Here is a 27,158-nt window from a genome sequence, read left to right as displayed (position 1 = left end):
CTTGAAGTGCTGCAGTTACAAGGCGAGAGACCAAGAGTCAGAATGTGGAATAAGGCTGGAAAGCTCTCTGAGCTCCAGTGAAGACATAAAGGACCGAATATTCATTTCTCATGCTGTGAATTTTTAATGATATCGATGGAATGGCTGAAGGCATGGCTACTAATGGGGAGGTGAAATGAGTGGAATTTACACAAGAGTAATGCAGTTTGTCCAGGCCTTGTTGGAGATAGAGAAAGATCTTGTTAATGAGATAGAGAGGTAAGGCTTGAAGTTTAAACTGGTGGCATATGGATGATGGTCTATTTTTGTGAAGAGGTTTAAAAATTGACTAGTTTTTCCAGAACCATAATATGTAAACCAGTAAGCACCTCCTGGAATGTTGACGAAAGTTTGTTTATACTTTGGGATTTATGGCCAGAGAGAGGAAACATTAAGTCATTAGCTTATCATAGTCTGGAATAAGCAAGCTTTTTACAAATTTATTTCAAATGCTTTTGGGCGAAGTTCAAAGGGGACTTCACTTAAGTCAGATACAAGTTGTCTCTCCTAGGAAAAGGAGATGTTCAAGGCTTGCGTAAAGATTTGGAGTTTGGGTGTCAGTTGCCGCAGTGGCAGCTGCTCAGTGGCAGCACTATGGCTCAGTGGTTAGCACTGCTGCCTCACAGTGCCAGGAACCCAGGTTTGACTCCAGCCTTGGGTAACTGTGTGGAGTTTGCACATTCTCCCCAGTGTCTGCATGGGTTTCCACCAGGTGCTCCAATTTTCTTCCATAGTTCAAAGATGTACAGCTTAGATGGACTGGCCATGCCAAATTGCCTCATTGTGTCCATAGGTTTCCAGGCTAGGTGGATTAGCCCATGGTAAATGCGGAGTTATGGAGACAGGGTGGGGTGCTACATCTGGGTGGGATGCTCTTCAGAGCATTAGTGCAGACTCAAATGGGCCAAATGGCCTTTTTCTGCACTGTATGGTTTCTATGATTCAGTGCAGTGAAGGAAATAATTTATCTCAGTGACACAGTAGTCTGTGAAAATTCCAGTTTAGGAATATTTGGTTGGAACATGAACTGGCTATTCAAAGCTGAGCAAGTCCAAGATCTCAGCTGTAAATGTCAAAGGAAGAAGCAGTTAATTCAAACCTACAGGTCTGATACAGAATGGATATTTACCTTTTTTTTTTTAGTGACTATGAAGTTTTGTGTTGGGGTGTAGATGGGATTTGTTTCAGTATATGTTTTGATATTTTTCAAATCATATGCAGATAGCTCGGTTTATTTTATTTTTATTTCTTTTGTACAATGAATTTTACTGTTAAATCTATGATTCAGGGTGCTTATGTCTGAGTAAAAGACCACCACATTAAATTAAATTAAAAATTCATCAAGCCAGTTTTCATTTTGGGATCTGACCTATCCAATAATAACATCACTTGGGATCACAGCACTCCTCAGATACTGAAGTTGTTCATATCCAGATAAGAAAGATCTGAACAACATCCAGACCTGGTCTAATAAGTGGAAAGCAATATTCAAGCCACACAATTGTCAGGTAATGACCAATGCCAATTCCACAAAATCTAAGCAGCTTGACATCATCCAGGACAAACTGCTTGCATGACTAGCACTCCAACAATAACCTTCAATGTTTACTCCCTTTACAACCACTGCAGCAGTGAATGTCATCTACAAGACATCTACTCATTGCTGCAACTCACCCAGGCTACTTCAATCATACCTTCCAAACCTGCAATGTCTGTCATCTAAAAGGACAAGGGAGAACCACCATCTGCAAGCTCCCCTCCCAAGACACACACCAACCTGACTTGGAAATATATTGCTGTTCCTTCACTATTGAAAAGGTCCTGGAAGTCGCTTCTTAACTGCGCTGTGCATGTACCTACAGCACATGGACTGTAGCATTTCAAGACGGTGCTTTACCACCATCCTTTCTCAAGTGGGCCAATGGGCTGAGGAGTGGCAGATGAAGTTTAATTTAGATAAATACAAAGTGCTGCATTTTGGGAAAGCAAATCTTAGCAGGACTTATACACCGAATGGTAAGGTCCTAGGTAGTGTTGCTGAACAAAGAGATCTTGGAGTTCAGGTTCATAGCTCCTTGAAAGTAAAGTCGCAGGTAGATAGGATAGGGAAGGCAGCGTTTGGTATGCTTTCCTTTATTGGTAAGAGCATTGAGTATAGGAGTTGGGAGGACATGTTGCGGCTGTACAGGACGTTGGTTAGGCCACTTTTGGAATATTGCATGCAATTCTGGTCTGTTTCCTATTGGATGGATGTTGTGAAATTTGAAAGGATTCAGAAAAGATTTACAAGGATGTTGCCAGGGTTGGGGGATTTGAGCTATAGGGAGAGGCTGAACAGGCTGGTGCTGTTTTCCCTGGAGCATAGAAGGCTGAGGGGCAACCTCATAGAGGTTTATAAAATCTTGAGGGACGTAGATAGGATAAATAGACAAAGTCTTTTCCCTGGGATGAGAGAGTCCAGAACTAGAGGGCATAGGTTTAGGGTGAGAGGGGAAAGATATAAAAGGGACCTAAGGGGCAACTTTTTCAGGCAGAGGGCAGTTAATGTATGGAATGAGCTGCCAGAGGAAGTGGTTTTTGCTGGTACAATTACAGCATTTAAAAGGCATCTGGATGGGTAGATGAATAGGAAGAGTTTAGAGGGATATGGGCCAAGTGCTGGCAAATGGGACAAGGTTAGGTTGGGATATCTGGTCGGCATGGATGAGTTGGACCGAAGGGTTTGTTTCCATGCTGTATATCTCTATGACTCTACGTGGGTTGGACAATAAATGCTGAACCAGCCATGTTTTGTGAAAAAATAAATAAAAACAAAACCTACCAATTGAGTCATTCGGGGAGCTCGGATATCCTTTGGAAAGAAGGAGAAAAATCAAAAAGTTAATTGACTGTCAATTATCAATTACAGCATTTGTTTCTTAAGTGACTGCTGGAATCACCAAGCACTTTTTGCCAAAAGTGCTTGGAGATTCTCAAAAAAATCTAATAAATTTATTACTCATAATTCCCTTTAACAAAACCATGTTGACTTTGTCTGATTGTACTCTGTTTTTGTTTTAAGTGGAACAGACAGGGTGTGTTATCATGACTGATCTTGAGAAAATACTGAGAGAAGCCTGATTGATCTGAACTGCAATATTGCTGAACAAAGAGAAATGCTTTCAAAGCTACATCTTGCACTTATCAGGGCAAATTTCACACTTTCCCAACAGTTTATAAACAGAAGAAAGGGAAAACTTATTGGTTGGCAATATCAGTTATACTTACATGGTGAAATATTTTCTTTCCTCTAACCCAGGAGTTGTGATAAAACAACTTAGTGCAACTTACTCTTTGGTTTGCAATTTTTCTATTAAAAAATTGAACATTTTTCTGCTTATCAAATTAAAACTTCCTTACATCAACAATGTAATATAGCTCCAACATCAATATCTGGTACATAGTTTAAAGTCAGGCTGTTTTGTGTTGTAGGACCAAATCCATGATATTACATTACAGACAAGAAAAAAAATACAATTTAACTGAATAAGCATGAAATATGAGGGTGTAATTTTTCATCTCTACCAACCTCTTTAGGGTCAGTCACTGGTACCCATTTAAAGATCCGCAATGATGTATCACCCACCGTCACCCATTTCTTCTCCCTGTGGTAATTCAGAGTTCACTGTCAATGAGCTGAATTTTTAGAAGACTTGAGATTTAAAGTTCAAATAAATGTCATGCGAATCTACACAGACTAATAAAGATACAGTCTTCGCTGGTGACTGTTAGAAATGTAAACAGCGCACGGCAGTAATCACAATAGTCACAAAAAGCTTCTGTCATAAAAACTTAAGTTCTCAGGTTTAAAATTTCTATTAACTGATGCACATTGTCAGAATCTGTCACATTGGGTAAAATATCAACAAATTGTATGTATATTAAAATATAAGTATATTAAAATATGTACAAAAGAAAACATGCTAGTCACATCACGCTCATGTTGACTGTAGTTGCTGAAGTAGTTTACAAACTGACCAAGAGCCAGAAATTTACGACTACTGGCAATCTGCCAAAACAAAAATCAATTCAATTCTTATTGACCTTACTTCACTATATATTTACAGCAATTATGTCATGCTACCTTAAAGGGTCAAACAAAAACATGATTTCGCTGTAACAAGTGATTAGTGGTCTAGCTTCCAGTTTGCCATGGACAACCCCAAGAGAAGTAATGTATATGGTGCCAAATTGCTTCAAGACCATAACACTTAATATCCTTTATATAACTTTTCAAAATTAACCTGCAATATACTCAAATTGAAAATTGATATTTTATGCTGCATTGGAATTAAAGAAATCAGTCTCATTAATAAGAGTGATATTTGGCACAAATTGGTAACTGGGATTATGATGTGGTTGCATGAACAGAGACCTGGTTTAATCAAGGTCAGAGGGATTTTTCATATTCTTGTTTTACCCTGGAATCATCTTTACTAATTCACCTGTACCCATCTCCTCTTATATCTCTCAAATTAGCTGTGAATATTTTTCAAATTCAAAGTCTTCTGGTCTATTTCCATAGTTGTTTTAAAAGGAATTATATTGAACATATAGAATATAGAACATTACAGCGCAGTACAGCCCCTCCGGCCCTCGATGTTGCGCCTGCCCTGTCATACTAATCTGAAGCCCATCCCACCGACACTATTCCATGTACATCCATTTGCCTGTCCAATAATGACTTAAATGCACTTAAACTTGGCGAATCTACTACCAATGCAGGCAAAGCATTCCATACCCTTACTACTCTCTGAGTAAAGAAACTACCTCTGACATCTGTCTTATACCTATCTCCCCTCACTTTAAAGTTGTGTCCCCTTGTATTTGCCGTCCCCATACTTGGAAAAAGGCTCTCCCTGTCCACCCTAACTAACCCTCTGATTATCTTGTCCATAATTGGGCAGATGACCTCTTATACCACTTACTCCACTTCGTTTCTTGTCGGATTAAAGTCATTGATTGCAAACATTCTTCTTCGCTATTTTAATGTTATATTTTCCTCACTTTACATTATGATAAATAAACTTTTGAATATTACCACCCTATTTTTGTTAAATACCTTTGAAATTTTCAGCATTTCTCCACCTCCTTCTCATTGTTTTAAGCTTAACATATACTTCCAACAATGCAACAGCGCACACACACACACACCTAAATAGGATTATTTCCAGGATCAATGAGCAAATTATTTCCGTTTAACATGAAACAGAACAACCTCAACGGGCAGGGAGTATTTTGTTTGGTTAACTGATTGCTTACGAACAGATCAGTTATCCGAACAAAGGAAGCCATATTGAACATAAATACGTAAAAAAGCATGTTTACAGATTTTTAATTCTTTCAATCAATAAAATGTATACAAACACTGGATATTGGGTTAAAAATTCATGATAATTTACAAATAAAATCATATTTTGACTAGAGTGTGACTGAAGTCTATGAAAGCTTTCGCTGATATTTTCCTCAGTTTTATCCCAGTCCTCAACACCAGCCGCATATTTCTGTTGTGTCATTCCACTGCCCAGACTAACCAAGTGTTGTCCCTCGCTCCATAGCGATCGCCGAGAACTTTGAGAGAGAGACAGGTGCAAAATACAAGAGAGAGGGAAATACAGGAGAGAGAGGGAAAGTTTTTTCGCTGACTTCAGCTTCCATCTCTCATTAATGTTTTTTAGAGGGGGCAGTAATGTTTTCCTTGTGTTTCGTCCCATCAAGTTTTCCTCGTGATTATTTTCACGTGAGCTAACTCACTACGATTTGCTCTCCCCATCAAAAAAAAGGTTACATTAAATTTTCTTGTCAGCTGAAAGATATTGAACTATTTTTTGTTTGGAAAAAAAAAGAGTCATCATGGGATAACGGGAGGAAAAAACAATGGAAACTAAAAGTGCGAGTGCATTTTTTGATTTAACTCTCTAGAGAATGAGCTGAGGAAAAAAATTGTTGGATTTTCAAAACAGAGCGAGTCAATGTTGAGGGGGAATCTTGTTGTTACAGCGCACAGCTTGGGCTTGCACATATGTTGCTCTTGTGTGTTCACATTCACAACCCTTTGTCCTCGCGGAGAATAAGTATTGCTAAGCCTCTGTGAGCTGCCTGTATTTCACGCAAGACAAAGCTTTTCACCATGCCTCAGTGTGACATGTGATAATAAATTCAATTCAATTCAATTCAATTGTTTGGATAATCTGAAATTCAGATAATCTATGTTCAGATAACCAAGGTTATTCTGTAATATTAATCCATATTAGTGTGTGTCTCCCTTCTCTTTATCTTTCTCTATTATTCCAGGGCAATGGAAAATGGTCAGGGAAAGCTAGTCCAAGTAAAAACCATGCATATTCCTTTGAAAGGAGAAGGTACAGCATCCACAGTTCGTCCGTTCTGACGATAAAAAGAAACAAAAATCGAAATGAAATAGAAATAGGAGACTTCTACAACTGTAAGGAGCAAAATTCAATTATTAACCAGAAACATCATGGAAAGTACAGAAGAGAAATGAAACGTTTATAAGGGAGGCAAAAGCATTATGAGAAAAGATTAGCAAGCAAAATTAAATTGAACCATAAAACATTCTATTAAGATATAAATTGTAAGAACCGCAGGGGCTGGAGTGCATAATCTTGACCCGTAATTACATTGAAATTTACATTTTAAATTTGCTTTGAGCATTTGATTTTTCTTATAGTGTCCCTTTAGAGGGCTGTTAACTTTTAATTAGGTTTAATTGATTTTAGTTAAATGTTTATTTAAAAAGTATGAAGCAGTCATTTATAGAAATTGAATCATAATAGTATTGTTACTGGACTAGTAATCCAAAGATCGAAAACTTTGTAAGGATCCCGAGGTGGTGTATCCATACCTGTGGGTCTGAAAGTTCAAGTCTTACCTGCCCCAAAAGGTGTGTCAAAGCAGGTCTGCGCTGGTTACATTTAAAATAGAGCATCAAGTAGCCATTTACAGGACCAGCATCATAGTGGTAATGTTACTGGATGAGGAATTCAATTGCCTGAACTATTACTTTATAGGGGTCTATGGCACAGTTGTAATGTCTCTCTAGACCAGAACATCTGAGTTCAGGTTCCGCTGCCATGAAGGTATGTCATTAAAAAAAAATCCTGTTCAAATATGTTAAGTGTATAAAAAGAGACACATGCCTCATTAGAGAGCTTGTCTCTTTTAAAATTTGGGTTTGTTTCCAAAAATGTCATAGAAAGTAAAAGCAGTTATTAGAGACCAAAAGAAAGTCTTCACGTAGAGTCAAGTAGCATTGTAAAAGTATTAAGTACATGCTTTTCACGTACTTTCACAAAGGAGTGGTTGTTGTGGTGGTGAACTCAAAAAGAAAAAGTGGAAAATTATGAAAAACCAAAAGAACTGCAGATACTGGTTCAATGGTTCTGAAGAAGGGTCACTTTGGATTTGAAACATCAACTCTGCTTTCTCCCCACAGATGCTGCCAGACCTGATAAGATTTTCCAGCTTTTTATGTTTTTATTAGCAGGAAATTATGAATAGGTAATAATAAATAGAAAAGATATGACAAAAAAATTTGAATGACTGGAAATTGATTTGTCTCTTGATCCAGATGGAGTGTGTGCTAGGTTGTAAAAAGAAGCAAAAAAAAAGTGGAGGTATTGGTCACATTATTTCAGTCTTGGAGATTACTAATTTTGAATTGAATTGAATTTATTGTCACATGCACCGAGGCACAGTGAAAAGCTTTGTCCCCCAAGTCCCTCCTCCCTACCTTTTATCTTAGCCTGCTGGACACACTTTCCTCATTCCTGAAGAAGGGCTCATGCCCGAAACGTCGATTCTCCTGCTCAATCTATATAAATTACCTCGATTCTGATACAGGGAGCAGCATTAAGTTTATATATTATTTGCTAAAGTATATTACGACAAGGATAGTTAATAGACTGCAGAATGACTTAGAATGAAGGCATATAAAGCAATGCACACAGATAATAAATATGGAAAGACACTACAGAATATTTGACCCATTTGTGAACAGTATAGTTGAGCAGAGAGACCTTGGTGTTAAAATACATCAATTCTGACATATTGGCAGGACAACTTGATAAGGTAATTGAAAAGCATACAGGCTACTGGGATTTATAAATAAAGGATTAAAGCATAAAAACACAGATTAGTTTAGAACGTTAGAAAATACTGTTCAGGCCTCAGCTAAAGAAGTGTGGATGCTTGTAATAATGTAAAGGCATTAGAAAAAGAGTACAAATAAAGTTTATCAGGATGTTATCAATGATGAAGGACTTCAGTTCTGAAGAGAGGTTGAAAATGCTAATACAGTACTGTCCCCCTTGGGCAGATACATGAAAAAGGTGACATCAGAGGTTTTCAAGAGGTCAGGCTTTTAACAAAGCAGGTAAAGCAAAACTAGTTTTTCCAGCAAGTTGCTTGATAAATAGAAGTCATGAATTCATTATCATGATTAAATTATTTATAGAAAAGATGACGATTTGTCTCTCTACTCAAGAGCTGAATTGCTGGAATATGGAACATTGTGCCAGAAAAAAACTGACGGAAACTGATTTCAGATATATTTGGAAAACATACAAATTTACAGACAAACAGCAAGGCAGTGGGACGAGTCATGACTGAGCTTTCAAAGAATTAGTACAGACACAATGGGCTAAACAGCTTCCTTCTCTGCTATAGGTTAATTTCTCTGAAGCAATAAAACAATAACTTAGATTATAAACACACAGTAGTTATGAATAATATAAATGCTATGCATTACATATGGTAGATTGTGTATTTGCATTGCAGAATGTGGAAATTTGTAGATAGCAAGACTGCTTCAAGTGAACACATTTCCAGTAGGTGAATCGGTCTCAAATCTGTCCAGCTCACTAAACTGCTGTGTGAATTGCAGACATTTCAACACAGAATTTAGGGATAGTTTTCTCCAAACTTCAGTCCCACCTCTTAAAAGGTACAGGTACATGCTGGTGTTGATGTTGTTGATAGCATATAGAGTAAGGGAATCTAGTTGAATTAGAAATCAGGAAACAGAAAAAGTGATCATATCCAAGGAGTACAATGCACTTGTTCCATGTGAGAATGAGGATAAAAGACTTGTCAGAAAAAAGTCAGAATTCTAACCAGCGAGGATGGAGGAGGAGGTAAAGAAGAAGCGTAATGTAGTAGCTGTAGAGCATTAAATAATTAAGGGGACATCTATGTTGGGAAGATCGTAAGTATTGACGGGATTGTTGCGGACCTTATAACAGTATGGCAGATGTCTCAATGATTTGAATGTATATTGCAAAGAAATATACATTCAAGCATTTTAACTTTTCTTATAAAAGCAAACTAGTATGTGCCAAGAAAGTAGTACGTTTCTGGAGTATAACTGGGATAGTTTCCAAAATCAATATGTTCTCGGAAAGACCATAAAACTAAGATAAAAAAAGTACATAGAAGTGCAAATGAAGATGCATCGATTATGATGAGTGGTAAATTTACAAAGCAAAGGGTGACAAAACCAACATTAAGAATTTCGAAAAGGGGATATAAAACAAAACGTGCAAGGAATATTAAAACCAACATAAAATACTTTAGAACATAGAACATAGAAGAATACAGCGCAGTACAGGCCCTTTGGCCCTCGATGTTGCGCCGATCCAAGCCCACCTAACCTATACTAACCCACTATCCTCCATATACCTATCCAATGCCCGCTTAAATGCCCATAAAGAGGGAGAGTCCACCACTGCTACTGGCAGGGCATTCCATGAACTTACGACTCGCTGAGTGAAGAACCTACCCCTAACTTCAGTCCTATATCTACCCCCCCTTAATTTAAAGCTATGCCCCCTTGTAATACCCGACTCCATACGCGGGAAAAGATTCACACTGTCAACCCTATCTAACCCCCTAATCATCTTGTACACCTCAATCAAGTCACCCCTAAACCTTCTTTTCTCTAATGAAAACAGCCCCAAGTGTCTCAGTCTTTCCTCATACGATCTTCCTTCCATACCAGGCAACATCCTGGTAAACCTCCTCTGCACCCGTTCCAGTGCCTCCACATCCTTCCTATAGTATGGCGACCAAAACTGCACACAATATTCCAGATGCGGCCGCACCAGAGTCTTATACAACTGCATCATGACCTCAGGACTCCGGAACTCAATTCCTCTACCAATAAAAGCCAGTACGCCATATGCCTTCCTCACCGCACTATTTACCTGGGTGGCAACTTTCAGAGATCTGTGTACATGGACACCAAGATCCCTCTGCTCATCCACACTACCAAGTATCCGACCATTAGCCCAGTACCCCATCTTTTTGTTATTCTTCCCAAAGTGAATCACCTCACACTTAGCTACATTGAATTCCATTTGCCACCTTTCTGCCCAGCTCTGCAGCTTCTCTATATCCTGCTGTAACCTGCCACATCCTTACTCACTGTCAACAACTCCTCCGACTTTCGTATCATCCGCAAACTTGCTCACCCAACCTTCTAACCCCTCCTCCAGGTCATTTATAAAAATGACAAACAGCACTGGTCCCAAAACAGATCCTTGCGGAACACCGCTAGTGACGGCACTCCATGAAGAAACTTTGCCATCAACTACTACCCTCTGTCTTCTTCCATCCAGCCAATTCCTAATCCAAACCTCCAATTCACCCTCAATGCCATATCTCCGTATTTTCTGCAGTAGCCTACCATGGGGAACCTTATCAAACGCCTTACTAAAATCCATATATACCACATCTACCGCTTTCCCCTCATCAACCTCCTTCGTCACCTTTTCAAAGAATTCAATAAGGTTTGTGAGGCACGACCTGCCCTTCACAAAACCATGCTGACTATCCTTGACCACATTATTCCTATCCAGATGTGCATAAATCCTATCCCTTACAATTCTCTCTAAGACTTTGCCCACAACAGAAGTGAGACTCACCGGCCTATAGTTACTAGGGTTATCCCTACTCCCCTTTTTGAACAAGGGAACCACATTTGCTATCCTCCAGTCTTCTGGCACTACTCCTGTAGACAAAGAGGACATAAAAATCAAGGCCAATGGCTCTGCAATCTCCTCCCTTGCTTCCCAGAGAATCCTAGGATAAATGCCATCAGGCCCAGGGGACTTATCTATTTTCACCTTTTCCAGGATTTCCAACACCTCTTCTCTACATACCTCAAAGCCATCCATTCTACTTATTTGTGTCTCAGTATTCACATCGACGACAATGCCCTGTTCCTGAGTAAATACTGAAGAAAAGTATTCATTCAGTGTCTCCCCAATCTCTTCCGCCTCCACACGCAACTTCCCACTACTATCCTTGACTGGACCTATTCCTACCCTAGTCATGGTACTTTGAATTAGAAGAAAAAAAACCCAAAACATTATGGGCTCCTCGAAAACAATTAATAGTGATATTATCAATGATAAGGAAATGCAGGCAAACTGAATAATTCCATCTTAATAGTACTTGCAGCAAAGAGGTCAGCATATTAAACATCCTAACATAACTATTACTGAATCAGCAACAAGAATTGAACAAAATTACCATATTCAAGGTAACAGTAACGAAGAAAGTAATGGCAATAAAGCTGTAATACCCCAGACCAGGTTCATTTCTATTCCAGGGCTTTAAACAATGTAGATGAGAACATTGTGGAAGTCCTAATTATGAGCTTCCAAAGTTGTTTTGGTTCAGACATTATTCCTTTAGATTGGAAAATCATGCATCGCCCTCTGCTACTTAAGAAAGGGGAGAAAAGTAAACTAGGGCATTAAAGGCCAGTTACCTTAATTTCTGCGTGGTAAAATTTATGCAGTCTAAAGGTTAAGAACAAGGTGAGTAAATAATGTGAGCATTTTAGTTGATCACAAAAAACAAGCATAGATCTGTAAAGGTTAGTCATGTTTAACAAATCAGATCAAATTTTTTGAAGAGCTGAATGAATTAAATGACAAGAGAATATTGATAGATGTTATTCATATGGATTTTAGAAGTCATTCATAAAGTCCCTCCTAAGAGGCCATTAGCCAAAGTCTGAACTCATGGAATTGAAGGCAAATTGTTGACCTATTAAGGAAATTGCCTTAACGAAAGGAGATGGAGAACTGGATTAATAGTTTGTAGGAACTGACTATTGCAGTGTTCCCTGCAAGATATGCAGACATGCAGCAACCTAAATGTTTCTACACAGCCGCACATAACATTTGCCTTCAAACTTGCCAGGCAAAAAAATTAACGTGTGCCACACACTTAAATAAATCACTTGCACGCTCTAAAACAAAAAAAAATGTTTCATTGCATTCAGTAACAACTTTGTTGATAAGATACACAGCCATATATCCATATTTGCCAATGACAGAAAATATTGTATTAAAGAGCAATATTAATATATTCAATGAATCGACAAAGAGATTTCAATATAGGCAAATGTGAGATCTTCCATTTTTGCCCTAAAAAAGATAAATGGCAAGATGCTAGATAAAGCTCGACAAAGTGGAGGTCTAAGCAGACTGGACAATCTAGGCTCACAGGTCATTTAAATATGGCAATAGTATTGAAGATTTGTGTTGCAGAATTTGCCACACCCATAGCCAAGCTGTTCCAGTACAACTACAATACTGGCATCCCCCCCAACAATGTGGAAAATTGCCCAGTTATGTCCTGTACAAGAACAGCAGGACAAATCCAACCTGGCTAATTGTTACCCTATAAGTCTACTCTGAAACATCAGTAAAAGTGATGAAGGATGCCATCAAGCAGCAAGTGCGCAGCAATCATCAGCTTATTGAATCATAGAACCTTACAGTGTCAGGTCATTAGGCCCAACAAGTCCACACTGACCTCCCCCAAAGAGTAAACCACCCAGACCCATTCCCCTACCCTATTACTCTACATATACCCTAACTCATGCACCTAATCTACACATTCCTGAACACTATGGGCAACTTAGCATGGTCAATTCACCTAACCTGTACATCATTGGATTATGGAAGGAAACTAGAGCACCCAGAGGAAACCGACACAGACATGGGGAGAATATGCAAACTCCACACAAACAGTCACCGAAACCAACTTTGGGTTCTGCCAGGGCCACTCAGCTCCTAACTTCATTACAATCTTGGATCAAATATGGATAAAAGAGCTGAATTCCAGAGGTGAGGTGAGAGTGACAGCCCTGGATATCAAGGCTACATTCAACCAAATATGGTATCAAAAGCCTCAGCAAAACCAAATCAATAGGAAACAAGGGAAAACTCTTAATTGGTTCGGGTCATTTCTGACACAAAGGAAGGTGGTTGCATTTGTTGGAGGTCAGTCATCTCAGCTCCACAACATCTTTGTAGGAGTTCCTCGGGGTAGTGGCCTAGGTCTAACCATCTTGAGATGCCTCAAAGATCTTCCCTTCATCACAAGGTCAAAAGTGGGGATGTTCATCAACAATTGCACAGTCTTCAGCACCATTTGTAACTCCTCAGATACTGAAGTAGTCCATGTTCAAATGCAAAAAATGCAGGCAATATCCAGGCTTGGGCTGATCAGTGGCAAGTAACATTCACACCTCACATACCAGACAATGGCCACCTCCAATAAAAGACAATCTAACCACTGCTTATTGACATTCCATGGTATTACCATTACTGAATCCCCCATTATCAACGTCTGGTTCCCATTGACCAGAAACTCAACTGGACTTGTTACATATAAATACAGTGACTGCAAGAGCAGGTCAAGGGCAAGGAATACTGCAGAGAGTAACTCACCTCCTGACACCCCAAAGCCTGTTTACCATCTACATAGAATCATAGAATCCCTACAGCATCTAAATAGACCATAAGGCCCAACAATCCACACTGACCTCCTGAAGAGTAAACCACCCAGACCCATTTGTCAAGACTATGGTGGAATACTCCCCACTTTGCCTGGATGTGTGTTGCTCCAACAACACTCAGAAACTTGACACCATCCAGGACAAAGTAGCCCACTTGATTGTGGATGTCATGCTAATCATCTACAACCTCCACCAGCAATGCTCAGCAACAAATGCACTGCAGAAATTTACCCAAGGTCATCAGACAGCACCTTCCAAACCCACAACCATTTCCATCCAGAATTACAAAGGCAACAGATACATGGGAACAGCATCACCTGCCAGTTCCTCTCCAAGTCACTCACCATCCTGACTTGGAAATACATCGCTATTCCTTCACTGTCACTGGGTTAAAATCCTGGAATTTCTTCCCTAATGGCATTGTGGTTCAACCAACAGAAATGAATTGCAGCAGTTCAAGAAGACAGCTCAACATTACCTTCTCAAGAACAACTACACACAGGCAGTAAATGCTGGCCAGCCATCAACATATATGCCCCATGAGAGAATTAAAAATATATTGCAGATAGATATTGGAGTAGAATACAAGGAAGAAGAAATCATGCTTCAGCTATACAAAACCCTGATTAAATTCCTGGAATCCTGATAGTTGTAGATTTTGAGCACCACACCTTCAGAAGGATTTACTGACCTCAGACTTGGTCAAGTATAGGGTTACCAGAATAATAATTGAATTTAGCTGTGAGGAGAGATTAAACAACCTGTGATTGTTTTTCTGAAATTTAGAAGGGTGATTTGATTGAAATCTAGTATACTAGAAGTACAGATAGTTTCTGCTGATGTACCCCATTTCCACTCACTGAAAAACCTCAGAATAGGGAACATGATCTAAATATTAGAGACAAACATGTCAGCAATTAAATCAGACAACATTTCTTTATGCAAAGATTGATGGAAGTCTGAAATTCACCTCCACAAACAGCAATTAATGTTAATTCAATTGCTAATTTTATAACTGAGATTAATACATTAAGTCAATGGTATTAAGGAGTATGGGACAGAGACAGCTATAAGGAGCAGGTTGCAGGTCAGGTACAATCTCATAGAATGAAAGAACAAAGTAGGTAGCTAAATGGCCTACCTTATTTCTACATTGTTAAACCTGAATAGAACACTTTGTATCAGTTTGATTCAGTGAAACCATTTTTATTTGATTTATAAAATCAAGGAGTCAAGCTCTAATTTAGTGTTATGCAAATAATCTAAGCAGGTGGTTTAGTACAGTGCAAAAGTACATTGGTAAAGGGAAAACAAATTCAAGAGGAAAACGTTTTCCTGGTCACCTGGATATAAAAGGTTCCATGACATATTTGTTTTTGAAGAGCTTTATGTGATGCTCTTAATATATCACCTCAAAGTGATCCTAACATTACTGGTGACAGCGCTGTGCTTATTCTTTCCCTGAATGTGGGTGTCACTGAGTAGGGCAGCAGTCACCTCACTGGATAGTTAACTAACCCTAATTGTCCTTAAACTGAGTGGTTTGCTCAGCCATTTCAGAAAGCAAGCAGAGCTATGGATCTGAAGTCACATGTAGGCAAGGATGGCATATTTGCTTCACTAAAGGACATTAGTGAACTAGATGGGTTTTTATGACAGAAGATAGTTTGGTACTTTCATTTGCACTGAATTGAAATTCCACCAAGTGAATAGTGTGACTTCAATCAAATCCAGATCCCCAGCCTGAGCTTGTGGATAATTGGACAAATAACTTAATCACTCTGCAACAACTAAACATTATTGCATTAATTATAACATTATTAATTGCAGAACAATTACCAGCCAGAAATCCATCTCCACAGCTTTAGTTTACTCTGTCTTTTAAGTGGGTAATTCATCCTCCAGAAACCAGTCCAAAGCTATTCTCAGTTCTTTACTCCCATGAATTTGGTCTCTTCAGTCTGAAACTGAGGTGCTACCTGCATTCCACATAATGAATAATAGTAAATGGCCAATTATCATCCTCTTTCTGAGAGTCTTAAACACTGGCTATGTCTGTAAAGTTCAGCAATCTCTTGGGGAAACCTGCAACCCGATCCTATAATGGTTTCCTATTGACTTCTCATTTCCCAAAGCCTATCTCCATGGTAATGTAAAATCATATGGGCTTTAAATCCTGGATGAAATGTTAATTGATAACATTTAGACCATCAACTCCATTCCATATCGGAAATAAGTGACTGTTTAAAATATAACCATTTACAAATCCTGACATTCCTAGCCCGTCTCTGAGGTTTTAAACAGATTCAGTACAGATACTCTTGTTATTGTCTACAAAAGTGAATACATTGTTTTACTGGGAAGATAGCAATTTGAATAAGTTGATTAAAAACAAAGAACTGTGGAAGCTAGAAATCTATGTTTGATCCTCCTGATTGATAAAGGTTTTCACCAAAACTCTCTTATATAGCCATAATTCATTCCTCAGTGACTGCCTCAGGATCAGACTTACCGCACATGGATTCCAAATACATCCATCCGAGGTATCTCTGTGATGTACAATGCTCCTCAGACAGCTGTTCTCAGCACATCCTGATATCCACCTTCAGTGCCATGTGCTGCCACATATACAATCTTGACCTCTCTCTCCATCCTCACCAACTCATGCTATCTCAATCCCCGAGTTCCACTGCATTCTTTAGCTCATTCAACATTTTAACAAGAAACTTTTTCTCTTCTCAGATATTAAGGAATGGAAATTGCAACAATTCATTGATACACATGCCGCTTTGAAAGCGTCCTCCCCTTCCATTCCCTTCAATTCTATCCCTACCATATAACCCTTCATTTCCCATCGGCAAATCATCTAACCTCCACATCCCAGGATACTATGGGCAATTTTCCATGCCCAATTCACCTAACCTGTACATCTCTAGAGGTGGAAACCAGAGTCCCTGGAGGAAACTCACACAGACACAAGGAGAATGTTCAACTCCACACAGACAGTTGCCCAAGGCCCGAATCAAATCCAGGTCCCTGGAACTATGAAGCAGCAATGCTAACCACTGAACCACTGCACTGACCTAAACCCTCTGACCTCTAACCCCAACTCTTATCTGGTATTTACCACACCTTCTGACACTCCACTCTCCATTGCTGTACCAGCAAAGAATTTAGTTTTATCGCTTGTGTCCCAACCTCAATGAATTTAAGACACAACCTGACATCAAAATCTTCTTCCATCACCATTATTTGCAGGACTGTATCCTTAAGCAGGAGTCCTCTCCCCAACCCAGAGACTCCTTCCTCTGCCTCCAAAACTCTCCTCCTCCTCAACCTCTCCATCTGGCCTTTTATCCGTTCATTGAAAACAGTCAACGTGACATCGGTTGTCCTCTGAACTCACAGTTCTCTTTGCTCTCAGATCCAACCCTGACTTTTAAATTCAAACTGGTTGACAAGGATAGTGCTGTTCTTGTCTGGAATACTAACCTCTACCTTGTGGAGGCTGAGCATCAGCTCTAGAATGCCTCCTCTATCTCCCTCAGGCTATGACCCACCAATTCCATTCCAGTCACTGATCTCATCTCATATGGAGATTTTCTCCCAACAGCATCACACCTCATAGCTCCCCACCCTACACAGCTGCTTCTACCTACTTCTCAAAATTCACAAACAGAACTGCCCTGGTGAACCCTGTTCCTGCCCCACGGAACTTATGTCTTCCTACCTTGACTCAACTTTTTAACTCCCCGTGTCCGGTCCCTTCCCACCTACATCCATAACTCGTTGGATACTTCACGTCAGTTTCAAAGAATTGTTCTCGGCTCCAGACATCTGCTCTTCACCATGCACATTCAAGCTGTCTACACTATTCCCCAGCAATTTTGTCTGAGGGTTCTCTGCTTCTTCTTTGAGAAAAGGCCTGAACTGTACCCACCACCAGCACTACCCTCCACCTGACCAAGCTCATCCTCACTTTTACAACTTCTCCTTTAACTCCTCTCACTTGTTCAGGTCAAAGGTATAGGTACCCAATTCTGCCTATCACTCCCCACAACTCATCCTCTAGTACATCAATGACGTAATTGATGCAGTTTCTCTGTATCATTTAGAATTGGAGGAAAGAAATTATTAATTTTGCACCCAAATTCCACACCGCTTCATCTCTGTTTCCATTTCCAGGGATAGCCTGGCCACCAATATTTATTATAGACTCACTGACTCCCACAGTTACCTTGATTATACCCTGCTTTCTGTAATGACACCATTCCATTCTCCAAGTTTCATCTTCTCTGTCACATCTGTTCTGATGATACCACCTTCTGCTGGGGAGGGATCTCATAAAATGTCTACTATTTTCCTCAGCCCAAGGACCAAAACCCCCAAACAACCCCCACCATGGGTTGACAGGACCAACTCATTTCCCATACTTCTGCCCTCATCCCTTTCCTCCTGTCACACAACAAAGATAAGGTTTCCCTTTCTCTTCACTTTACACCTCACCAGTCTGCTCATACAAAGACCATAAGCCATCATTTCCACCTCCAGCACAATGCCTGCACCAGACAAGTATTTCCCTCCCTACCCTTGTCAGCATTCCGGAGGGACCGTTTCCTTCACGACACTTTGGTCCACTCCCAACATCTCCCTACATCCCCGACTCCACCTTGCCTTACAACGCTTGCCCATTTATCTCCTCCTCCTTACTCTTCAATGCCCCAGACACACATTCCAGGGAAACAGCAATTTAACTGAACTTCATTCAGTCTGCTCACAATCTGGTTTACTCTATACTGGGGAGACAAAATACAGACTAGGAAACTACATTGCTGAACACTTATGCTCAGACTCTTAAAGTAACCCCGATGTCTTCCACTTCAGCAAAGCATCGTGTTCCCTGGTCAACATTTCTGTCTCAGGCCTGCTGCAGTGCTTCAGTGAGGCTCAACACAAGCTGCAGAAACAAACCTCATCTTCTGCCTCGGGAGCTTATGGTCTTTAGGACTCAATATTGTGTTTAACAATTTCAGAAATAAATTTAATCCACCTAGACTGCACATCCCTAGTAACTACTGGGTAGTTTTAGCATAGCCAATGCGCATCTTTGGGCTGTGGGAGGAAACCAGAGTACCCAGTGGAAACTGGTGCAGACACAGAAAATGTGCAAACTCCACATAGACAGTTGCCCAAGGTAAGAAGCAAACCAAGATTCTGGCACTGTGGGGCAGCAGTGCTAATCACTGTGTCAATCAATTACTGGAACTAATAAATACAATTCTCACCAAAGTGGACTAATTTTTTTTCCTTTCACAGCTAACATTCACTATTTTGCAAATCTAGCACCCTTATCATTGCCATGATCTTCTGCTTTGGAGCAAATTCACCAGCTGTTTCACTTGCTCCTCCTCCCCCTCTGTCATGAGCCAAAAAGCCATGATTTTCCAGCTCCTATCTGTTCAGAAGAAGTCATACTGAACTCAAAACATTTCTCACTTCAAAGATGCTGCCAAACCTGTTCAGTTTCTCCAGCACACTCTTTTTTTTTAAATTTCAGATTTCCAGCACCTGCAGCATTCTTTTATATAAATTAAGTACAACTGATTGTTATTCATATTAATATACGACAGAAAAAGATATCTTTATTAGTTTCTTAACAAACTGCTGCATTTTTATTTGATATAACATTCTCCAAATTACACTCTTTATAGAACAGAGACAGGCATGTCCATGAAGACTCTTACCAATTTTTATAGATGCACCACAGAAAGCATTCTATCAGATGCATCACAGCTTGGTACGGCAACTGCTCTGCCCAGGACCATAAGAAACTACAGAAAGTTGTGAACACATCCCAGTCCATCATGCAAGCTAACTCCACCTATACTTCTCATTGTCTCGAGAGAGGAGCCAACATCATCAAAGACTCCTCCCACCCCAGTTATAACTTCTTCCAAACTTTTCCATTGGGCAGAAGATACAAAGATTTAAACACACATACCAACAGATTAAACAGCTTCCTCCCTGCTATTACTAGATTTCTGAATGGACCTCTCAAATTTTAAATTTAATGTTGATCCCTTCTTTGTACGTCTTCTCTGCAGCCATTACATTGTATTCCTCAGTCTGTTCTATTACCCTAATACATTTTGCATGATATGATCTACCTGTACTGCACACAAAATAAAACATTTCACTGTACTCAGGTATATGTGACAATAATAAAATAAATATTTAAATGGGTTCACTTCTCCTGAAGTTATAATGTTCAGTTCTTTCACACAAGTCTCCCAAGATGTCCTGAACCAGTTTCCTGTAGCATAGCTTACACAAATGATTTCTTCCCCACTGCCCATAGCAGGCTGCATCTTTCTGAGGTCTTAAATTGCTGCCAGTTCCCTCTCCTCCAGAGAATTAGCTGCCTCCAGCATTCCTCTTGACAGGTTAAACAGAACAGCTCTTTCCCTGCAGCTCACTTTTGTTTCTCTCTATACTTTTTCTCCTCCTATTCAAATTTCAGCATTTACAACAGTAACATGTCTTACTTTGTGTTCAGTTGTTAAACACAGCCAATGCACTGGAATAGAACAAACTGTGCCTGATTACACTGCCAGTTTTCTTCAGTTAATTGACAGGAGGAAGTGTTTGAATTTATACAAATTTGCCTCCATGTTGCTGCCAACAGCAAATACCTCCCACATTTTTACAAGAACAGCACTATTGTGCATGGGGCACTTTAAGATATAAGGCTTGATTGCAACAGCACAAGTTGATGCCATTGTAAGAGATAGATACCTATAGGCAGAGAGAGAAAAACTAATGTTGCAACGCAGGTGGCCTAGATTCCTAATACACTATAAGTTAAAATACATTGCAACAGTGAGACCAAATCCTTTTTAATTTGTTTTGAGAAGGAATGGAAAAATTTACAAGACCATAGTTTTTTATTGAGATGTGGGCATCACGAGCATTTACTGTCCTAGAGAAAGTGATACCGAGGGTCGGTGTGGAAATGTTGGGCCGAAGGGGCCTGTTCCAACACTGTAGAGAATGTAATCTAATATGTAATGTAACTGCTGGAGTCCTGAGGGTGTATGGACACTCATAGAGCTGTTTGGGAGTTCTGAGATTTTATCCCAGAGACAGTGAAAGAACAACTATAAAGTTGCAAGTCAAGATGGTGTGTGACATGGAAGGGAACATGCAGGTGATGTTCACAGGCTTCTGCAGCACTTGTCCTTGAAGGTAATTTAGAGTTTGCAGCCACTGTATCCAAGCTACAGTGTAACAAGAACAAGAACTTATGGAATTTAACTGCATGCTTTGAACAGTGCTATACCAACATCTCAGAGAAACTTCCGTTGACTACCTAATAGCCTCAGTTTTAAATAAGACTACAGGCCATTTACGACTAGGTACTTAGAACTATGTTTTAAAAGAAAAAGTCTCCTGGACGAGGGAATTTGTCAGGTGGCCGAACAGGAGCCAGACTGCTCTTCCCCTAGAAGAGAATAATGCTCCAGAACGGGGCCTGCTCTACTATTAATTTGACTTCACTGTAGGACTTTCAGCAAATGAATCAAACTGGCACTGCCCACACAGTTCCTGCAATACAACCGGAAGTCTAGCCTCCTTAGCTCCTCGTCAGTCCAGAGACGCGGTTACCACAGGAACCGTAGGTCACCGTCGTTCCTGACTGGCTGAATATAACGTCAATCAAATGTCCCTCACATCACTTCCGCAGCCGGATTCCGTTGCTCCCGCCCGTGCGTCGTCTTTCCCCCTTCAATAAAAGTATTTATCGGAGAGCGGCTCACCATTTTCGGACCTTCTCGATAGCTGCCATAACCTTTTTGATGTCATCTTTGGCTCGGCTGCGTGTCTCTGCTCTCACCGACCGGCCCGACATCTTTTCATCCGAGATTTTGTTGGAAAATAAAACTTTATCTCCTTTTCTGACAAGCACGGCCCCGATCCGCAAGCTGGACTCTGCGCCTGCGCCGTGCGTCCGCTTGACGCAGCCCTGGCACGTGCATAGAGGACGTCATCACGACCTTCCTGCAAGGTGATGGCTAGGCTGTAGTCCAGCCCAAACCAATATCCAATCCGTTCTTGGCAATAGATGAAGAATGCTTCTTTTTGGTGGGGCACTTTTAACATGGCATGGCTTCAGGAGTTTCACAGAGAGGAAAAAAATATAGTGAAATGGAAACCAATTCAGAAAAGTTGAGTACTTTTACAAGCAAAGTACTGTACAGCAGATGCAAGTGTTGGGAATACTCAGCAAGTCAGTCGGCATCGGTGGAGGGGAACAGAGTTCACGTTTGCTTGTTGAGTTTTTATAGTTTGGAAAAAGGCCTTTTGGCTTATCATTGCTGTGCGGTAGTCAAACATCTATTCCATTACCATTTTCCAGCACTTGGCTTTTATGCTATGGCATTTCATGTGCTCAGCCAAATAATTTTTAAAGTCTTGGTAAAAGTCCTTGTTTCTATCATCCTTTCAAATGTGAATTCCAAACACTCACTGGCCTTTGTGTGTAGTTCTTTTTCTCACATGAACTCTAAACCTCTGCCCTGTACCTTAAAATGTGCTACCCAGTTACTGACCTTTCTACTGAAGGGAAAAGATTCTTCATATCTAAACTCACTATACCCCTCATTATTTTGTACACTTCAATTAGGTCCATTTTCAGCCTTCTCTGCTTTAAGGAAAACATCTCAAACCTGTCTAGTCTTTCTTCATACCTGAATTGTTCCAAACCACCCAAAAACCTGGTGAATTTCCTGCACTTGCTCTGGGGCAGTACGGTGGCTCAGTCATTAGCATTGCTGCCTCAGCACAAGTGGTCGATTCCATCTTTGGGTGACTGTGTGGAGTTTGCAAATTCTCCCCATGTCTGTGTGAGTTTTCTCTGGGTGCACTGGTTTCCTCCCACAGTCCAAAGATGTGCAGGGTAGGTGGATTAGCCATAGGAAATACAGAGTTACAGAGATAGGATAGCAGGTTAGGTCTGGGTTGGATACTCTTCAGAGGGTCGGTGTGGACTGGATTGGTGGAATGGCGTGCTTCCATGCTGTAGAGATTCTATGATACAATCTTATCCTTCCTATAGTTTGCTGACCAGAACTGCACATAGACCTCCAGCTTTGGCACAAATAACATTGTATGCACCTCCATCATAACCTCTTTGCACTTGCATTCAAAACTAATTAATCATACCACCTATGTTCATATCTCGATCATTAATGTACATTGCAGCATGGAACTTAGCAAAGAATCCTTGGTACACCACTAGACACAGGTTTCCAGTCACAGAAATAACTTTTGAGCTCTGCACCCTGCCACTAAGCCAATTTTGGATACAATTTGCCATGTTACCCCATGGGATTTTAGCATCTTTACCAGCCCGCCATGCAAGACCTAAAATCATAGCATCACGAGATTGGGGGAAGAGGCCATTTGGCCCATCAAGTCTACACTGACCCTCCCAGACCCAGGCCCCCACCCTGTCCCAATAAACCTGCATTTACCATGTGTGCACATAGCTTGCACAGCTGTGGACAATTTAGCATGGTCAATCCACTTAGCCTTGTCAAAAGCCAAAAACAGAAATTGCTAGAGAAACTTATCCAGAAATTCTGCTTTTGTTTTGGTTCTCCAGCAATTTCTGTTGATAAACAATCTCCAGCATCTATAGTTCTTTGTTTTACTTGACAAAAGCCTTACTATCCTCATCTGTACATGAAGTCACCTCCTTGAAAAACTCAATCAAACCTGTCAGATGTGATCTCCCCCTGATAAGCCATGCTGGTTATCCATTATTAATCCTTGCCTATCCAAGTGGAGAATATTTTTTTCCCTTAGTTTTTTTTCCAAATGTTCCTCCACCACTGATGTTACAGACCTATGACTTCTCATCAAAACTACATTTTTGTGTAAAAACAAAGAATATTTTTGTATGGAAAACTAAGTTTGTAAATATTTCTAACCAAGTCAATCCACTTGCAATGTTAATAACTTTCTCTGCAGATCTGCTCAGTGGCCCCCAACACTTTCTGTTATTTGTAAATTTGATGTTTATGATTAAAATCAACCATCTTGGGAACATAATGCATTCACACGTATTAATGGAAAATAACAAATTAGTTTTCCTTCAACAATATTGCCTAAAACGTATAGAGGAATCAGACTTGGATGTTGGTCTCTTGACAGGGTCAGAGGGTTTGAGCTATAGGGAGAGGCTGAACAGACTGGGGCTGTTTTCCCTGGAGCGTCTGAGGCTAAGGGGTGCCCTGATAGAGGTTAATAAAATCATGAAGGGCATGGATAGGGTAAATAAACAAGGAGCTTTCCCTGGGGCGAGGAAGTGCAAGATTAGAGGGCATAGTTTTAAGTTGAGAATGGAAAGATTTAAAAGGGACCTAAGGGGCAACTTTTTCATGCAGAGGGTGGTGTGTGTATGGAATGAGCTGCCAGAGGCTGTGGTGGAGGCTGGAACAATTACAATGTTTAAAAGGCATCTGGATGGGTATCTGAATAGGAAGGAATAGAGGGATAATGAGCCAAATGCTGGCAAACGTGACTAGATTAGGCTAAGCTATCTGGTGGGCATGGACGAATTGCACCGAAGAGTTTGTTTCCGAGTTGTATACCCTATCTCGATGTCTCTGGAATTGAAGTAACAAGTGATTTCTCGGAACTGTCAATCAGGAGCCTGTGGGCGGTGCCGAAACGGAACGGTCACTGTCATAGGCTGACGTGCGGACGCGGTGAGTGGCTGGATGTAACGGCGGTTAGAGGATAGAGCCTTGTGATTAGCTGCCGTGCCTGTCAGTCAAAGCCACGGCCCCCCCCCCTACAAGGTGGGCCGTGAAGATGGCGCTGGTTTTCGCCGGTCGCTCGGTGAGGGTCCGCCAGCACCGGAACCCCGGGGACTGTGTCCGCAAGCTGACTGTTAGCGCCTGCAATCTGGGCGGTGGATCCAGGTTGGCAGCCGCCGGCGTTTTTGACCAGGGGGCCGGTGGACGGCGGCGGTTGCTGCTATCTCCCTCGGTGGCGCAGAGGCCGGGCGCCCAGAGCCGAGCCGCGGCTGGGATCCTGGAGCCCACTCCCAGCCGGAACACTCCCAGGCGGCGGCGAGCAGCAGAGCAGGGGAGCCGGCTCTCACAAGCTCCGACCGCCCTACAGTTACACCGCACACAGCAAACACCTGGCAGTGACCCTCCTGTAGCTGGCAGTGTGACATTTCCACTGGAAAGGCACCTCTGTTCCCAGAATAGGGAGCTCAGTAATACTGACCTATACATGATGCATGTTAATGGGTTTATTCACCGTGGCAGCTGCCTGTCCTGTCGGGTCTTGGCCCCTCACTTGAGGAACCACAAATACCTCCAGGGCCTTTGGAGCTTTAAACGGTCAATCGTCACAAATGGCTGGGCATCAGCCCTAGACAGTAACGGACACTGGCATTTTGTCACCATGGTACATCACCAGTGCAGACCCTACGGCTACTTTAGAGATGGCAACAGGTACTCTGGAAGAAATAATGCTGTCCCACTTCCTCGAGCAAGCAACACGCTCTACTACGATATTTTGAAAATCTCTCCCAGTGCCACCCAGAGCCAGATCAAATCAGCATACTACAAGCAGTCATTTCGTTACCATCCAGACAGAAATGCAGGCAGTGAGGAAGCAGCATTGAGGTTCACTCAAATCAATGAGGCATATTCCGTGCTGGGAAGCGTGACCCTAAGGAAGAAGTATGACCGGGGAATTTTGACAGCAGCAGATTTACGTAGCGGGAAGAAACCTTTGGAGAAAGCCCAAACCTCAACGTCAAAACAATCACAGGCTTGGAGCTCGTCAGATAAATTGAGCTCCGAGAAATCGATGTTCAATTTTGATGAGTTCTACAAAGCTCATTATGGGGAGCAATTGGCCAGGGAGCAGACCCAACGCTGGAGAAGGATGCAGCTTCGCAAAAACAAGGAAAGTCTGGAGGGGAGGTGGCATATTCAGAAACTAATGGAGATGACAGTGACTGCTATGCTTATTGGAGGGTTTTTTCTACTGTTCAGTATCAATGATAAATAAATGAACGAGGCTTCCTCAAGGGGCTAAGACTTGAATTTCATTGCAATTTCACGAGTGTCAAAATAGTACGAGGCACACTTCTGGTCAAACAGAAAGGGGCACATTAGGAGCCAGAGTTTGTAATATTAAGGCAGTAGCTGCAAAAATTCTTGTGATCACACCTCATCATTTATTGTTGACTGTAACATTTTTTTAATTCAGTCAAATTATTGTTTAGTAAAATAATCAGAATGCAAATTTTGGAAATTTGAAATTAAAACTTGGAATATGCTGGAGATGTGAAGCAAGTTAGTCAGCATCTGATTAGGAAAAAGGCAGTTTTCAGAACCTCCTTATTCATTACAGACACTACTGACCTGCTCTAAATATTTATAATTCTTATTCATAGAACTTTCTCATTTGCTTTTGGCTCCACAACTAATACACAACCATCTTTATTTTGTATGGTCACTGAAGGTAATGCTCTGTAATTTGAAAATAGCAAATGTCTGTACTCTGACAATTGATTATATTTGTGGGATATAGGTAAATTAATGTTACTTCTGCAATTCTGCAATAATAATTTCTGATACAAAGTAAATGAACTCACACCAGTGTGTAATTGTTTCAGCCAAGAGCTGAGTCAACAAGAATGGAAACTATGGAGGAAATATATAATTGTTTTTGTATTAGCTAAAATTGTATGCCAGCATGAAACGTGATTGCAAAACAATGGTAGATATTATGGGCAAATAGATAAGATGTTGTGAGGGGATGAAGTTAGGCTAGATACACGCCTGAGCTGAAAATGTGTTGCTGGAAAAGCGCAGGAGGTCAGGCAGCATCCAAGGAACAGGAGAATCGACGTTTCGGGCATAAGCCCTTCTTCAGGAATGAGGAAAGTGTGTCCAGCAGGCTAAGATAAAAGGTAGGGAGGAGGGACTTGGGGGAGGGGCAATGGAAATGCGATAGGTGGAGGGAGGTCAAGGTGAGGGTGATAGGCCGGAGTGGGGTGGGGGTGGAGAGGTCAGGAAGAAGATTGCAGGTTAGGAAGGTGGTGCTGAGTTCGAGGGATTTGATTGAGACAAGGTGGGGGGAGGGGAAATGAGGAAACTGGAGAAATCTGAGTTCATCCCTTGTGGTTGGAGGGTTCCCAGGCAGAAGATGA

General features: G+C 40.9%; 2 protein-coding genes across 3 annotated transcripts in view; one reads left to right on the top strand and one right to left on the bottom strand.

The window, feature by feature from the left end:
* LOC122564114 (B-cell CLL/lymphoma 7 protein family member B-like) overlaps positions 1–22,241 on the bottom strand; it is a 35,191-nt gene extending 12,950 nt beyond the window's left edge. Inside the window, exons 1-3 of one of the 2 annotated variants that reach the window (XM_043718701.2) lie at positions 21,733–22,241; positions 3,608–3,683; positions 2,861–2,890 (exon numbers count right to left, since the gene is read on the bottom strand). In XM_043718701.2, coding sequence (XP_043574636.1) covers positions 2,861–2,890; positions 3,608–3,683; positions 21,733–21,824 — 198 coding nt within the window. In that variant the 5' untranslated portion in view covers positions 21,825–22,241. The remainder of the gene's footprint in view (positions 1–2,860; positions 2,891–3,607; positions 3,684–21,732) is intronic. The other variant, XM_043718700.2, reaches the window with a different exon arrangement.
* Positions 22,242–24,773: 2,532 nt separating this feature from the next.
* LOC122563833 (uncharacterized) lies at positions 24,774–26,033 on the top strand. Its single transcript, XM_043718024.2, has one exon. The coding sequence runs from the start codon at positions 24,794–24,796 to the stop codon at positions 26,009–26,011; it is 1,218 nt and encodes a 405-aa protein (XP_043573959.2). The 5' UTR covers positions 24,774–24,793; the 3' UTR covers positions 26,012–26,033.
* Positions 26,034–27,158: the final 1,125 nt, after the last annotated feature.

The sequence above is a fragment of the Chiloscyllium plagiosum genome, unplaced genomic scaffold, assembly GCF_037043375.1.
Source record: "Chiloscyllium plagiosum isolate Xiang-an unplaced genomic scaffold, Cpla_swu_hap1 HiC_scaffold_31, whole genome shotgun sequence".
NCBI classification, from domain to species: domain Eukaryota; kingdom Metazoa; phylum Chordata; class Chondrichthyes; order Orectolobiformes; family Hemiscylliidae; genus Chiloscyllium; species Chiloscyllium plagiosum.
The sequence above is the reverse complement of the archived record's forward strand: the minus strand, read 5'-3'. Positions and strand labels throughout refer to the sequence as shown.